Genomic DNA, 15,346 nt, shown 5'->3' on the forward strand with positions numbered 1-15,346 from the left:
GAGTGACAAAAGGGAAAGAAGAATGACATAGAAAAAAAATGCAAAAACTACGGTGATTTCACCGCAAGAAAAACAACATATCCTCTTCAAGGAAGATACCATGACTCTGATACCATGTTATAAACAATATACTAAACTGGAGGAAGGATTTGTAAGTATTCAAGTTGTCTATTCAAGTTGTCTAAAATGATACAATATAGAATGATATTTATAGGTGCTAAGAAAATCGAAATAATAAAGACGTAATCTCCTATAATAAATATTCAGATATACTAAATAATACTAATTGATCTTAATTGATCCTAATTATATTCTAACAATTTTAATCTAAAATATCATATTTGAATAATTTTTTAAATAAGTATCTTGTCATAGAATTTATTCTTATGCAATTATAAAATTTGAGAAATACTTACATCATCTTAAAATATATTTAATATGTATTTTAAAGGCTTATTTCAATTTAAATTTCAATTATAACTTGAATTGATTAAAAATGTATACAATACCCCTATCTTGCAATAGTGCATCACAAAGATATATATAATTAATAGATTTAATATTTAATTTGATTTTTGAAATAATTTATAAATTTTAATTTAATCTTTAAAATTTTAATTATCTTTATTTAATTCTAAAATTTTGCAGGTGTGATTCACATATTTTTTGAATAATTTTTGACACATAAATACGTTAATAAAGCACTGATATAAGTCATTAGATGTAACTTATAAAATGATACTATTTTTGTTTTGGCACTCAAATAGTCGTAAAATGATATTGTATTATTTGTTTTAGAAAAAAAAATTCAATAAACATCATTTATGATATATTTTTTTGTATCTCAAATTAATAGAAAAAAATAATAATTATTGCAACAGTGACAAGAAGATAGTCGCATGTCTTTTTTCATTAGTTGTGAATAATTGAATATAATACACTTGACAATACTACATATACAAATATCTAAGAAATTCTGTAATTCACAAGACATTAACATAGGAATCTTTTCCTTCAAGGAGTGAGGGCAAGTTGCAATTTTCATATAATTGGAGATGGACCAAACGCGCAAGCAACGAATTTTTCAAACTCAAAAATATGACGCAAACTTGCACAGCAATCCAAATTCCTAAAATTAACAAAATTACTGTCGCTTTTGATTCACACTTTTCCAGTTTTCAGTTTTCCCTCTCAACAACCAACTTCACAAACCCAACTACTTTTTCCTTCCACGCAACTGCATGTTTTTCCCCTTCCTTTCATACCCAAAACTCTCCCATTTTCAGTTACATTTTAGAAAAATTAACCCTGTAACTGCCCTTTCCCCCACTTTAACCTCCTCTTCTTCAAGATTGGATTTTTTTCTAATGGGGGGCCAAGAAAAGAAGATTGATCAAAGAACAAGGAAAGAGATTATTACGGCTTTCACAGTTTCTTCTCATCACAAATATGCAGGGATTGACCTTATGCAGAACTGTGATCTTCCCCCACCTTCCAAGGTTTTTGTTGGACCGGATGAGACCATTGTGTTTCCGATGAATCGGGCCTGTGATGCTGTGGGTAAAGAAGGAGAGGAAGAACAACGGGATGGAAGACATTATGGTACTTATGGGGGTGAAAACGGTGGTGGCGATGATAGAGATAAAATTGAACTTCTGAAGGCCCTGCGAGCTTCGCAGACTCGTGCCAGGGAAGCGGAGAAGAAGGCTGCAGTTCTGAGGAAAGAAAGGGATGGTCTTTCAGTGGCTCTGGTGGAGGAGGCTATGCAGTTGTTCGCGTATAGGCAGCAGGTGAGATTGCTTGAGCTTCAAGTTTTGCACTTGCGATTGCTGTGGCCAGAGAAGAAACTTGTAAATTGTTGCGCTGACACAATAGGATCATCATCGATGGAAGATGGCTCTGATGGAGAAAGGTCAAATGTAAAATTTGTTCTGGCTTTGGCTCTTACTTTGGGGATTGGAGTGACCACTGTTCTTGCTTGCAAATACTTCTTGTAAACTCGCCAACTTCTATTGAAGTTGTTTCTATATAATGATTGCACATGCAACTAGTAAACAAATATTTTTGACTCACGAATCAATAAATAATGTTCTAAACAACGGTTAAGCATTCCCTATTGATTAAATCCCCAATTTGGTCCCCAAAATTTAAACTATGCATCAATTAAGTCTCTGACTTTCGTAAATGACCAATTACGTCCCTTAAATTAAAAAATGTGAATTCACGTTCATTCCTAAATAAATTGCCGTCTTAACAGTGCTGATGTGTGCTGTACATTTCAAAAAGGAAGGTTGGTAGATTATTCACTGTGACTAGGGATACCAGTCGGAAGCAACTCGTGGGAGGAACCAAAATCACCCTCTTCCTCAAGGAGGATCAGGTAATACAGAGACCTTAGCCCCATTTTGATTTCTATTTGTTCAGAAGTTTGATGTTTTCTTTGGTATTGAATATGGTTTTACGTTTGGTATTCTATATGATACGAAGATGTTTAGGGTAAGAGGTTTGGCTGTGAAGAATCTATGTTTGGCTCGCAACGAGTGGTTGACGGATGAAACAATCAAATGATTACTTCCACTAGACCCAATCTAGAGATCATATACTTGAGCTATTGCCAAAGCATTTTAGAAGAAGTTGTTGTTGTTGAAGTCTTTTAAGAGATGTCATAGGATTAATGATCTGAGCTTAGCTTATTGTAGAGTGAGTCGATTTCATTTTGAGTTTGGGTATAAAGATCTTACATTGTTTGTGTTGAACTTATTTGGGTTAATGATTAGTGATGTTTCACTTTCTGCAATCTGAAAGAGTGCTTTTAGGCTAAAGCAGTTAAACAATCATTGTGGTCAAAACAGGCCATAGTAAAGTGCAAGCAACTGAAGGTGATAAACTTGAAGCTATATCAAAGAGTGGCTGCTGATATTGTTGATTGGATGGTTCTTGAAAGGCTATCATTGAGAAACATAATAACAGCTCCTTCTCAATTTCCTCTCACTGAATTTCAGAAGGAAAATGGTAAGTTTCTCTCTATTTTCCAGTGTACTGTTGTTCAAAGTAATATGAGTATAAGGAGGTAGATAATTAATTATAGATAAACAATGATGAAGTTTTCTTTATTTACCATTTTCATATTTTTACAAATGCAAACCATAGTCATGTAGTTCAGGCACTTCGAAGTTCGAAGGCTTGGACTTGAATATTGCTTTGAAAAAATCATAAGCTTTGATACTCTGAATCCCTCCACCAACATCAATGTAGTTCTGGGAAGCCAACGAAAAGCATGAAATTGTCAAGTATAATGTTGCAATTGAGGCATCAGTGATAGCTCAGTTCAAAATACAAGTTTACTCTCTAGTGCCTTGTTTTGTGTAAGCGCCTATCTGATCAATGTAATTGTCAAGTTATTTGAATTTTATTTATACAAATGAATATTTTGACCAGTACTAGGGACCTTTCTATCATTTCAATTCTAGCACGTGTTTGCATGTATTCTATTGTCTTTAATCCAAACTCGTTTATAACAAGTGATAATTTCAGATTTCTTAATAACTAATGAATATTATAAAGTGAATATTAGAGAATCCAAGTATATTTCTTGCTAGGTTTCAGCCAAAAAAAAATGCACTAATAGTGTTTTCTTACACCCTAAATTAAAATTAAACTGAAAAAGACAAAGAAAAATGGCCTAATAAAAGGATCGACTTTTAAGTGAATACATCTTTTCCCGTGAAAGCTTGGAATTTTGGCTCTTGTGGCTCTTGTTTGATGAAAACTTGGAATCAAAACTTTTGTGTTCATTGTCACTTGCTGTTTTGCCATCCGAGAGGAGGAAGAAACTTATTCAGGTGATTGTGTAGATGACTTACCATCTAACGCCTTGCTGAACCAGAGAATGATACAAATTCTTCAATCTTTGTTGTAAAGAAGCATTCATAATTCATTTGTTATTGGACTGAGAAGACCACGATGAACCAAAGAAGGAGGATGAAGGTGATGTTGAGGAAGTTGATGAAGAGAAGGGAAAGGACTCCAAGAAGATCAAAGGTTTCTCATGCAGCAGATAAAAGAAGACGAAGAACAGAAGAGAAGAGATGATGAAAATTGGGATAGGGGGTTAAGGTTTTATAATTCAAGATGGATTGATTTGGGCATTAGAAAACAAATCAGGACACCAATTTGAACCATGCTCAATCTTTGTCCACATTAGTGTACAGTTAGAATGCCTAAGTTAGCAATTAACAGTACACATCAGCACTGTTAAGACGGCAATTCACTGAGACGAACGAGAATTCACATTTTTCAATTTAAGAGAGGAAATTGGTCATTTACGAAAGTCAAAGATTTAATTGATGAACATTTTGAATTTGGAAAACCAAATTGGACATTTACACATTCCCTATCTGCGTTCATATACTTAAAACTGATGTGCCAAACAATAATCTTAGCACTCTGCGTTACTCAAAACTGTTCTCAGATGCCAAACAAGAGTTGTGCTCTGTGTTTGTGTTCATATAAACCTGTTGAGAGTAATGATATAATATCCAAGATATTTTCAAACATCTTACTAAATAGTAAATACTACATGAAAAATTAAGAAAACGTTTAGGAGTATCTACTAAGAAAATAGATCTTTACTCAACTGTAATTCTAGATTGCTTAGGTAAAGCCATCTAACGGTCCAATTGAACTGTTTTAGAGCTAAATGACATCATTATTACGTTATACAGAAGCCGACGAACAAGGAAAGTGAAGCTTCTACCGTTTAGCTCTGGTAACTGAACACTATTATTTACATTCGAAGAAGTTAAAGTAAGCTGTACACATTCCTACGCCAATTTACAATATGCACAAACTAGAATGAGGCATTCTCGGTATATAAATTACAACATTACTCAAATGATGGCCATGTGTATATTTCTCAAATGGTCATAGCAATTATCACTACTTCCAAAGAATTCCAAGCAAACCCAGCACACATGCTTCCCACACTTGCACTCGATATGGTTGCAACCATCTACCTTCTCAATTGTATACCCACAAGATGGGCACCGCTTAACATGTTCTTTACCGCTGCACCATGCCTTCAGCGATGAGTCGGGGTCGTCCTTGAATTCCCGATATTGATCGCACGATATGTACGGATGATACTCCAAGTGGCACCTTGTACAAGTTTCTGAATAACATGCCCCGCATACAAATGGCTCGCCGGCCGTCCCAGGATCAGCAACTCGATAAACGGAGGGGCAGTCAGGTGACGGGCAAAATCTGTATGTTCCCCCACTGGACGCCACAAAAGATCCCAAAGAAGCCCTGAAAAGTTCCTCCAACTTGTCACCCAGTAAGAGGGCCTTTAAATCTGTGACCAGAATGGGATCTCCACAGCCCTCGCGAGCACAACATATCGGGAAAGTACCTTGGTTTCTTATAGCAGATTCGCATTGATCCACCAGGCATGAACGGCAGAATAAGTGACAACAACCTTCAAGCAGATATCCATCCTCAACCTCACACAAGCAAATTGGGCAACTAGGTCCCGTGCCCAATCCCGCAACAGCACGATGACTAGAACGCGCGATCTCAAAAATGAACTCCTCTACTTTTTGTTTCAACTCCTTGTTGCCACGAAGATAGATTATCTGGCGGCGTATGTTTAGTACAAGATCTGCCCCAGGTACCTTCACTTTCAACCCACTAAGATCTGGTCCAAATTGCTTCACCACCTGCTTCATTAAGTCAGGAGGTAGATCCCGGCCCCTCAGATGGATTTCCAATTGCTTTGCCTCATGGAAAGAGAGTAGGGACTGAATCAGTTTCTGCTGAGCCAAGCAAACCTTGTCTGGGGGCCCAAACACACGGACACTCAGGTTGTACCTGTCAACAAGAATGTAAGTTCCTGTCTCCTGCTGCAATGAGCTTTTGAGATTAAAGCCCTCTCTCGAGAGCAAGAGTTGCACAACTGCAGGGGTGAGGCTGGCGTGGTCGATTCTTTTCCCTCTTGATAATTCTTCGAAAGGTCTCCGAACTTCTGCTACTGTCTGTGTGGCATTTGCTGTAATTTTCAATCTCTGGGAACCATTGGAAGTCTTTTCCAGTCTACATTCAAGACCTTAATAGAAGAAAACTGATAACTGTCAGCAGTCAAACTATAGTGTAAAACAAATAAATAAAAACATACACCAATATTAAAGGAACTCAGCAACATAGTAATGATAGTGGATTTAACTTGCACACAAAGATAAAACACTGAAATGTTAATAAAGAACAAATGATCAAATTCATAGACATGCACATATCGGACCAATGATCAAAATGCACTACTGATTTCTACTTCATTTTTGTCGTCATCCTTTTCTGAGGCAGAACCCTGGAAATCTAAGTAGGTAAGTATATTCAAATCTACGGATGAGAACATTTTACAAAAACTAAATTGGATATAGTGCACAAGCATCCCGCCTTATGCAAGGTCCTAGGAAGAAGCACACCAAGGGTATAATGTAGGCATCCTAGACACAAGAACCAATAGCTGATTCCAGGACTTGAACATGTGACTTTATGGGAGCAACTAAACCATTGTTCCAAAGCTCCATTCCTTTTGGTTAAAATAATAAAAATAAAAAACTATCAACACAATGGAACAATGGAATTGAGGGAAAAAAATCAGCATAGAACATATCAAGTTGCAGCGGTGTACTTTACGAGTAAAATGCTTAGAATGTGAAAAAGAGGCATAGAAAGATGGGTTACAAACATCCAAGGAAGAAAAGATACAAAATAATGAAATACCCTTTAAATTACTGAAGCTTTCAAGTATTTTCTCCAATTCTTCCCTAATTACACGGTACACTGGCAGAGGAACTATCAACGAGCTATGGAAGACGCGCTGACATTTTATCTTCTGCCATGAAAGACATCCTGGCAACACCTTTCCCTCAATTTGCTCTAAAGCTTTCGCTGCCTCTAAATGTAGTCTTCCATCAAACGTGATTAAAGCTCTCATGTATACATCCCTGGGCTCAGGTTGGAAGACTTGAACCCGACAAGAATTAATATGGGGATCTTTCTTGGGCATGAAGGGGGAAATTTCTTTAAGAAGCGCTTCTTCACAGGCATTGACTGGTGGATTCCCAACAGCATCTCCTCTAATCAAGAAAAAGTCTGAAATCCTTATACTTGTAGCATTTCTTACTACATCTAGAATTTCAGCATCTGAGAGCTCCTTGTCAAACCCACTTATCACCACACTATCCACATCCTTTCTACCAGGTTCACACCGTACATACCTTCCTCCTATAGAAAGGTTATAGAAATCTCTCAACATGATATCAACATCCTTTATGTCACATTTAACTATCGCAACCCCCTTGCTAAGCCTACGAGGCCAAAAAATTTTTGCTTTGACGGCAGGAAACAAAAATGATTTATCTCCAGAAGCTGTTTGTGAATGAGAAATTTTCAAAGGAGAGCCAAAAAACTCTTCACCATCTAGCTCAGCAGCTCTTAAAGCAGCATCCGGGGAAAGAAATGTAATCCTGCCCCACTTTTCACTATCCTCAACATCCCTTCCAGTGCATGTGTACTTGTGGACAGAACAGACACTTGCTGAGGTATTCTTCTCCAAAAACATCAGGAGCTGTTTGTCTTCAATTGCATCTGTGTTTGGGTGACAAACGTCAACACTCAGGGAACGCTTCCCAAGTTCTAAATGCTTAATTTCTGCACCAGAGCCAAACAAAGCTATAGGTGAGAAACCAGACCCATGATACAAACATTTTTCAATACACTCAGTACGTAACCACTTTTTCTCACATTCTAAAACCTCATTTACATATTGAACGGCTGTTTCCATATCATGTGATGTCGCATATAACTGAATGTCATTGTGGTCAACATTAACTTCAATAGAAATTCGTTCATCCTCACAAACTTTCCGTATGCGTGACACAAGACTAATCAAATTAGTGTTGGCTTTTCCACAAAATTTCTTGAGAAGAGTACAACAAAAACCAGACAATGTCCTGGTTTCCAATTTCCGCTTTTCCATATTGCACACATCAAACAAGGGAGGAGGGTCAAGGCTGTGCAATGATTCAAAATCAAAAGCACTTACACAGACCAAATATTGATTAGAATGTGAAAGAAGCTCACTAAAAACCACCCAACTAGGTTTCTGAGCAAATACAAGCAATGAACAAGATGGATGAAGCTGAACATGTTGCCCAGTTTGTGCCACTTCATAACCAAGTTGCTTGCATCCAGAGTACATGGCTACATTCTCAGGAAGGGAGGACAGTATAACCCTTTTCAGATACATATCACATCCGGAGGGCATTTGGGGTGTCCAACGCCAGTAACTGGGAACAACAAGGTTAAGTTCACGCTCAAGACAGGATTCTAGCTCTAAAATTGTGTCTTGGCATCTCCTCATAGATTTGGCATTGATACTATTTTCCCAACACCACTGGTTCCTCCTCTCCCGAGGCAAACCCTCCCATTCCTTGTACACAGAAAGAAGGGTAAAGAGGTCGCCATCACAATGGCAAAATTGCATTTTAAGACAATCAGATCTTTGCTTATCCTTTTCACTACCAACTCTGCAGAATATGCTGCTAGCATTAGCCATCAAGGCAGCAAGGACAATGCCTTCTCTACCCAGTGTATGATGAAGACAGCCAAGAATCAGTTTACCAAGCCTAGGTTCGATCCCCATTTTTACCAGGTACCTACCTTCATTTGTTAATTCAATAACATTATTCTTCATTTGAATGACTCCTAAGAGGATTAGATTCTGGATAGCCATCTCAATGGATCTTTGACTTGGAGCATCAACAAAATCAAACTCTTGCACATTCTTCACCCCTAAAGCAAGGATCCTCAAAACTGCAACACCAAGATGCACTCTTCTAATTTCAGGTTCTTGATTTTGTTCCATGCACTGATAATCAGCTTCAGAGTACAATCTATAGCACCGACCAGGTTCAGTCCTCCCAGCACGGCCAGCCCGTTGATTAGCAGAGCTTTGGCTAATCCAACAAACCTTAAGAACATTCATCCCACTGCCAGGATCATATCGACTATCTTTAATCAAACCAGAATCTATCACATACTTAACGCCAGGAATTGTGAGAGATGTCTCAGCAAGATTTGTTGCAAATATCACTTTCCTTTTTCCAGGATAGTTCTGGAAAACATGAAATTGCTCACCGGGCAAAAGTTTCCCATGTAAGGGCAAAGCAACTGCACACACAGCTTCAAAGTTGTCACACGCCCATTCCACTTCTATCTGTGAGGTCAAAAATGCAAGAATAGTGCCCTCTTCCTCTGTTTTGTGAATCTCGATTGCCATTCTGACAACATCAGAAACGTAAGAGGCAATGCCAGACTCAGAATGTCCTGCATAGTCAGAAGGAACATATTTCACGTCCACAGGAAAACTTCTTCCGAGCACATGAACAATGCGACAACCATAGAAGTATTCAGACAGCTGCTTTGCATCAGCAGTGGCAGACATAATGATAAGCCGCATTTCAACCCTTCTAGAGAGTAAATTCTTGATCAATGCCAACAACAGATCAGTGTTTAAGCTCCTTTCATGAGCCTCATCAACTATGATGCATGAGACACCAGACAAATTCTTATCAGCCATGTAATGCTGCAATAAACAGTGGTCTGTCATGAATGTTATTTTAGAATCAAACTCATTCAAGGATGAAAATGTCGAATAACTATCGATAGCATTGCCTTCATAACATCCATTGCTTTCTTCCTGGACTCTTTGAGCTAATGATCTCGCAGCAATTTTTCGGGGTTGGGTGCATATAATGGACTCAGCAGCTCCTACACCTGAATCCGCAAGAAACTGTACCAGCTGAGTACTCTTTCCAGAACCAGTCTCTCCAACCAATACCGTTATCTGTTTAAACACAACACTAGTAAGAGTAACCCCAAAACACAAGAGATATATAAGCCTCAAAAATAAAAAATTATGTATAGAACTTTTAATAAAAAACTGAAATTTGCAAAAGTTTCGCTTTTAAATAGCAAGTTCACTTTAGATTGTAATTTCCTCAAACGAAAAATTCTAAACAGCAACAGGAGACTACACCAGCCAATGCTCCCCAAAAATCGCTCCTTTCTTTCCTTTATTTTCCGCACAAAAAAGGCTTCCGTAACTGCAGTTGCCATTTTAAAATCACAAAAAAAGTAAACACATTATGATTTATCTATTTTTTCCCTAGTCCTCCTCAAACATAAGTACAAACTAAAATTTTAAAAATTCTTTTCTTTTTTGTGATCATGCTATGTAAACAAAAACTCTTAGCTACCAAATCAACATAGAATGAATGTTAAAATACAAAATACACATTGAAAATGAGTTTAGTATTTTTATCCACAAATACATGATGGATGATTTTTTTTTTTTTTTGTGCATGTAGCATTTCTTTTCATTCTGAAATTTCCAGAGTAAGATACCTGCTGATGATGAATGTCGTGAAGAATATCCCTCCGGTAAGCGTAAATTGGCAAACCCTCCTCAAGTCTACGACGCTCCCTCATGATAATACTGTGAACCCTCTTCCAATTCAACCTTCCATCAAACCTAAACACAGCATCATAATCATAATCATCATAATAATAATTACCATTAACCCCTTCATTCCTTTCCTCATCAACACCACCCTTCTCTTCTAGAAGCTTCAGTAGGCACTCCATGGCGCACCGAAATTCCCTCACCCTCCGTTCCACCAGATTTTTCTCTTCCTCAAACCTTTTCTTATTCTCATTCATCTGAAAAAATTCCCCAACTTGATAATGTTTGTTCTTCTGTGGCTCCATACGCGCGATCTCCTTCGTTAACCGCTCACTCTCCCCTTCCCAACGCTTCAATTCCTTCGCTTCTTGCATGAGACTCTTCACGTGACGCGCGAAGACAGCGCGTAGCCGAGAATAGAGTTCGTCCTCGTCGGAAGGGACCATCACATTGGACTTCAGCTCCGGAGTTAGGTCGTGCATGCCGTCGAGGCGCGTTTCCCAGAGATACGCGACGGCGTTGAGCGTGTCCACCCACTGAAGGAAATTGAGGATCGCTGCATCGACGGTGGAGGAGGAACAGCGGTGGTAGTTATGGTCGGAGGAATAGGGAAAAATTGAGAAAGATTGTGGTTTGGAAGGGCACTGGGAGATGATCGAGTTTATGAGGTCGCGGCGGAGATGGCGGCGGCCGCGGCGGAGGTGGAGAACGAAATTGGGAGCCTGGAAGGCGGTGGGATTTGGAGGTCCCGGCGGACGGTAGTGGTTGGGGTGAAAATCGATTGGCTTCGAGAAGTGGCGGCGAAATGGCGGTGGCTGACGATGGTTGTAGTCAGGGTGATGCATGGTGGCGTTGGGGTGGTAAAATGTTTTCTTCATTGAGAGGAAGATGATGAAAGAAAGAAAAATAAAAACCCTAAAACTGGAGCGAAGAAGAAGAAGACGGTGTTTAGAGAAAGGGAAATTGGGGGGAGTCAAATCCTTAGTGGTTATGGGAGTTTTTGTGTTTTGTGTGTATGTGTGTACAGTGCATTATGTTGTTCAGTTCTTGGTCTTCACTCTTCCGTCGTGTCAGCCACTCGCAATATATAGTAATTAGTATATTGCTTCTCTCACAAGTCTGAATGAACATGACTAATTGACCTTAGTAGTCTTTCAAATTTAGGGTTTTTGTCCATTTACTTTTTTTGAATTCTACCTGCATTATCTATCTCATATACTAAAACTGGTTCCTTCGACTAATGGAAGTGAGGTATGAAAGTAAGGTGTCGATTTCTCGTAAATCTATTTTTTCGCTAAAATAAATATATTATTTTTTTTTCTAAATTTATTTTATAAAAACATCTTTATTTTAATTACAGTATAATTTTTTTTTACTAAAGATAAGAGACTCGAACCCGTAGCTTCTTAGATGAATATATAATGTAAAATGTATTACAAAAATATATCGATAGAAAATATATTTTAAAGTACAAAAAATATGTATGTACTTTTTATTAACGAAGTGGTCAATTTTTTGTATCATAAAATTTATCGATAATAGAATATGTGTCAAATTTTTCAGCAATTTTCTTTTCAATATAATTAAAAGACAATTAGTAAAAAATTAACCTTTCATTTTGTTTATGAGTTATTCTTCACAATATTCATCGCTAAAAAAGATCTCTCAATTGTAATAGTTAAAATAGAGAGAATTAATACCAAATGAATCAAGAAGGATGCTCACAAGAAAAAAAATCCACTTTATGGGATTTGAAAAATTTTATTTAATTAAAAAATATTAGTAATAATATTTTTTCAGATTTTTTTAATATTGTTACTTACTTTTTTAGATATTAGAAATTATTAATATTTAGGTTAGGCTAAACTTTTATTTATATTAGATTAAATACTAAATAAATTTTTAAAAAATTAAATCATACTTAATAACTTATTACTGTTAATCTTTTTTTAAAAATGTTAGGGGCCGAGGTGTATTAATCCTGATAGTCACCATGTGATATTCTTTAATTTGGTGTATCTTTTTAGATGGTTAATGTTATAATGTGTTTAAAGAGTTGACTTAAAATTATAATATGATATATAAATTTATAATATGATTTATAGTATGCTAAAATATTAGGATATTGTCATATAAATATTTTTTTATTTATCCATTAGATTCAACTATATAGGATCTTGAAAATTATGCAATTATGTAATTAGTTATTTTTTATATAATTATTGTATTGATTATTTACATTAGTGAGACTATTTTTATTATTAATATTTATAAATATGTTATTATTTGTATAATTGATTGAATCATCTTATTCATTTAAATTTAATTCTATTGAATTAATTATTCAAGTTACCATCGCTATTTCTATTTTTAAAGATTTTTTTAATATTATTTAACAAATCTAATAACATAATAACAATTAAAAAAGACAGAACAAAAAATTTTTTAATGTAAAAATAGGGCAAACAATAATTATTAAGGATAAATGATTATTATAATTAAAAATAATATTAATTTAAATGATATACAAATAAATCATACCAAACATAACAACTTAAAAGGGTTACTTTTGAAAGAATATAGTTTAATAATTAATTTGTATTTCATGTTTTTTTTAAATTATCTTGATCACTCTAAAATTTGTTGGATACCATATTAATAATAATTTACTCCACAATTGTCACACTCACCACTAACAAAGGAAAAAAGTGAAAAAGCTAGAAAAACAAACATACATTGGAGTCATCGATGGTTCACAATGTCCAACGCCTAATCCAAAGGTCATTATAAAACTTTTCCACCCAATCCAAAAAGACCAAAAGTCCAAAACTCATACTTTAGCATGTCTAGAATCTTCCCCAAATAATCAAAGAGGCCTCTTTATTGCAAAATCATACGAGACTTCTCGTGTTTCGTTCAAGCCACTTACCCATAAATTACTACTTGTCCCTCAAGTCACCAAGCACTAAAAATAAAAACCAAATTAAATTTAAAGAATTGTTAACGAGTGTTTATAATGACTTAAAATATTTATTATTTTATAAAACTACATCCTGCATGGTGTCATCACCCAAAAGTGCCAGTTAAGCAATTTTCATTACAAATTAATGATAGAAATAATAAAAGAACAATTATTCTTTATATACAAGTTATTTTTTTATACAAAGTTTATATAAGTCATTTTATCCTAATTTACCTCACGCGCCTCTTAATTTAACTAACTTTTCATTCAACGCACAAATATATAACTATCTTTTTCAAAAGGATTTCGTTTCCGTTTTCGAATTTTCTCAACGTTTTCGATTTATGTTCTCTTCTATCTCTGCATTTTCTGTATTTCTCTTCGTTTGTTCTCTATATTTTTAAAATCAAGCTCTAAAATCAGTTTTGAACAGTTATTTCGTTGTTAAAGATAATGAATAATTTAAGTTCATATTACCAATTGAACCAGAACAAAATTGATTATTGTTTTTAATCGAATCAAGTGGCTGAGGTGTGGTTCGATTCTAGTTAATGTTTTTATTAGTAGTTTATGATTTTGTAGGTGAATAATGTTGTTTTTGTTTGTGAAAATTGTTGTTCATCGTTGATGGTTTGAATTGAATGTAATGTAAAAGTTTTGCATTAAAGAAAATATTTTTCTATATTTGCAACAAATTTCGGTATAACACGAAGATATTTGAGTGTATTGTTTAAGAATTTTCGGTGTATGTGTGCTGATAAATTCTGTATGATTCAAAACTCTTCTTCTCCCTCCTCCTTATCTTCTGCTGCTTCTTCTTCTTTTTTTTCATCATCATCATCATCATCATCATCATCATCATCATCATCATCTTTTTTTTCCTTATTCATCTTTTTTTCTTGTTTTATCTTCTCAAGTTTTTTCTTGTTTTATTCTCTTAACAAGAATAAAAAAAATCAAACAAAGAAAAAAAAAACACATAATAATACAAAATTACTTAGAAGAGGAGAACTTACATTTATTCAACTAAAAGAAAGAAATAAATAAGGAAAAGAAGAAGAAAAAAATGCAGTATTAGAGGAAATATTTTTCTGTATTTGCAGCAAATTTGAGTGTAACACGAAGATATTTGGATGTAACACGAAGATATTTGAGTGTATTGTTTAAGAATTTTCGGTGTATGTGTGCTGATAAGTTCTGCATAATTTAAAATTTTTGCTTTCTTCTTCCTCATCTTCTGCTGCTTCTTTATTTTCTTATTTCATTTTCTCATCATTTTTTTTAGTTCAGTTTCGCAACTTCCTTCACTTTTCGCGATGATTTTCAGAAATTTTTGAGAGATTTTGATCTTTATTTAAATTTTGAGCGTTGCGATTTTGATTGAGGAAAAGAACCGTTTACGTTATTCAAAAGTTAGGAAAGCACCTGTTTACAAGCAATCAAAATTAAAGGTTATTTTTGTTAGCTTGAGCCAAATTATATGAATTTATATACCAAAAAATTTTATGTATGCAGCAGATTTCATATAAAAATCGCGTTGTCTTATAATATTAAAAGACATAAACTAAATTAAATTTATTTTAAATATCAAAGATGATCTGTCTTTCATAGTAATGGTTAAGAACTCAATTGGGTATTTTCTCATTTATATTCTCATATTTGTTTTAAGTATTAAATTTTAATTTTTAGAAAAAAGAACTTGGACTTCGTAAACTGCGTTCTAAAACTACAATTATAAACATCAAGTATTCTACTTTCTTAGACAGTTAATTAAACATCATGATCATTAATTCATTGATTATTATAATATGAATAAATTTTCATTATATAATTAGAGTTTTAAAAAAAATAACAGCGTA

At 35.0% G+C, this 15,346-nt stretch overlaps 2 protein-coding genes across 4 annotated transcripts; one reads left to right on the forward strand and one right to left on the reverse strand.

Annotated features, from left to right (window-relative positions):
• Window positions 1,044-3,543, forward strand: LOC107621793. 3 transcript variants are annotated; one of them, XM_021112873.1, is made up of 2 exons: window positions 1,044-3,012; window positions 3,256-3,543. In XM_021112873.1, the coding sequence occupies exon 1, from the start codon at window positions 1,242-1,244 to the stop codon at window positions 1,995-1,997; it is 756 nt and encodes a 251-aa protein (XP_020968532.1). In that variant the 5' UTR covers window positions 1,044-1,241; the 3' UTR covers window positions 1,998-3,012; window positions 3,256-3,543. The 3 variants fall into 3 exon arrangements, with proteins under 3 accessions (XP_020968532.1, XP_020968530.1, XP_016179277.1); XM_021112871.1 differs by having other exon boundaries at window positions 1,044-2,380; window positions 2,488-3,543; XM_016323791.2 differs by having other exon boundaries at window positions 1,044-2,380; window positions 2,853-3,543.
• On the reverse strand, window positions 4,607-11,605 carry LOC107622733 (ATP-dependent RNA helicase DEAH12, chloroplastic). The gene is made up of 3 exons (XM_016324742.2): window positions 10,468-11,605; window positions 6,781-9,907; window positions 4,607-6,103 (listed from the first exon to the last, which is right to left on the reverse strand). Exons 1-3 carry the CDS (start codon window positions 11,401-11,403, stop codon window positions 4,890-4,892), a joined length of 5,277 nt encoding a protein of 1,758 aa, XP_016180228.1. The 5' UTR covers window positions 11,404-11,605; the 3' UTR covers window positions 4,607-4,889.

This window comes from Arachis ipaensis, chromosome B10, assembly GCF_000816755.2.
Source record: "Arachis ipaensis cultivar K30076 chromosome B10, Araip1.1, whole genome shotgun sequence".
NCBI lineage: Eukaryota > Viridiplantae > Streptophyta > Magnoliopsida > Fabales > Fabaceae > Arachis > Arachis ipaensis.

Coding starts and splice junctions, on each gene's coding strand:
- LOC107621793 (XM_021112873.1), top strand. CDS start 1,242: ATGTTTTTCCCCTTCCTTTCATACCCAAAACTCTCCCATTTTCAGTTA.
- LOC107622733 (XM_016324742.2), bottom strand. CDS start 11,403: ATGAAGAAAACATTTTACCACCCCAACGCCACCATGCATCACCCTGAC. Junction 9,908..10,467: donor ACGACATTCATCATCAGCAG/GTATCTTACTCT, acceptor GTGTTTAAACAG/ATAACGGTATTGGTTGGAGA. Junction 6,104..6,780: donor AAGCTTCAGTAATTTAAAGG/GTATTTCATTAT, acceptor TCTTCTATTAAG/GTCTTGAATGTAGACTGGAA.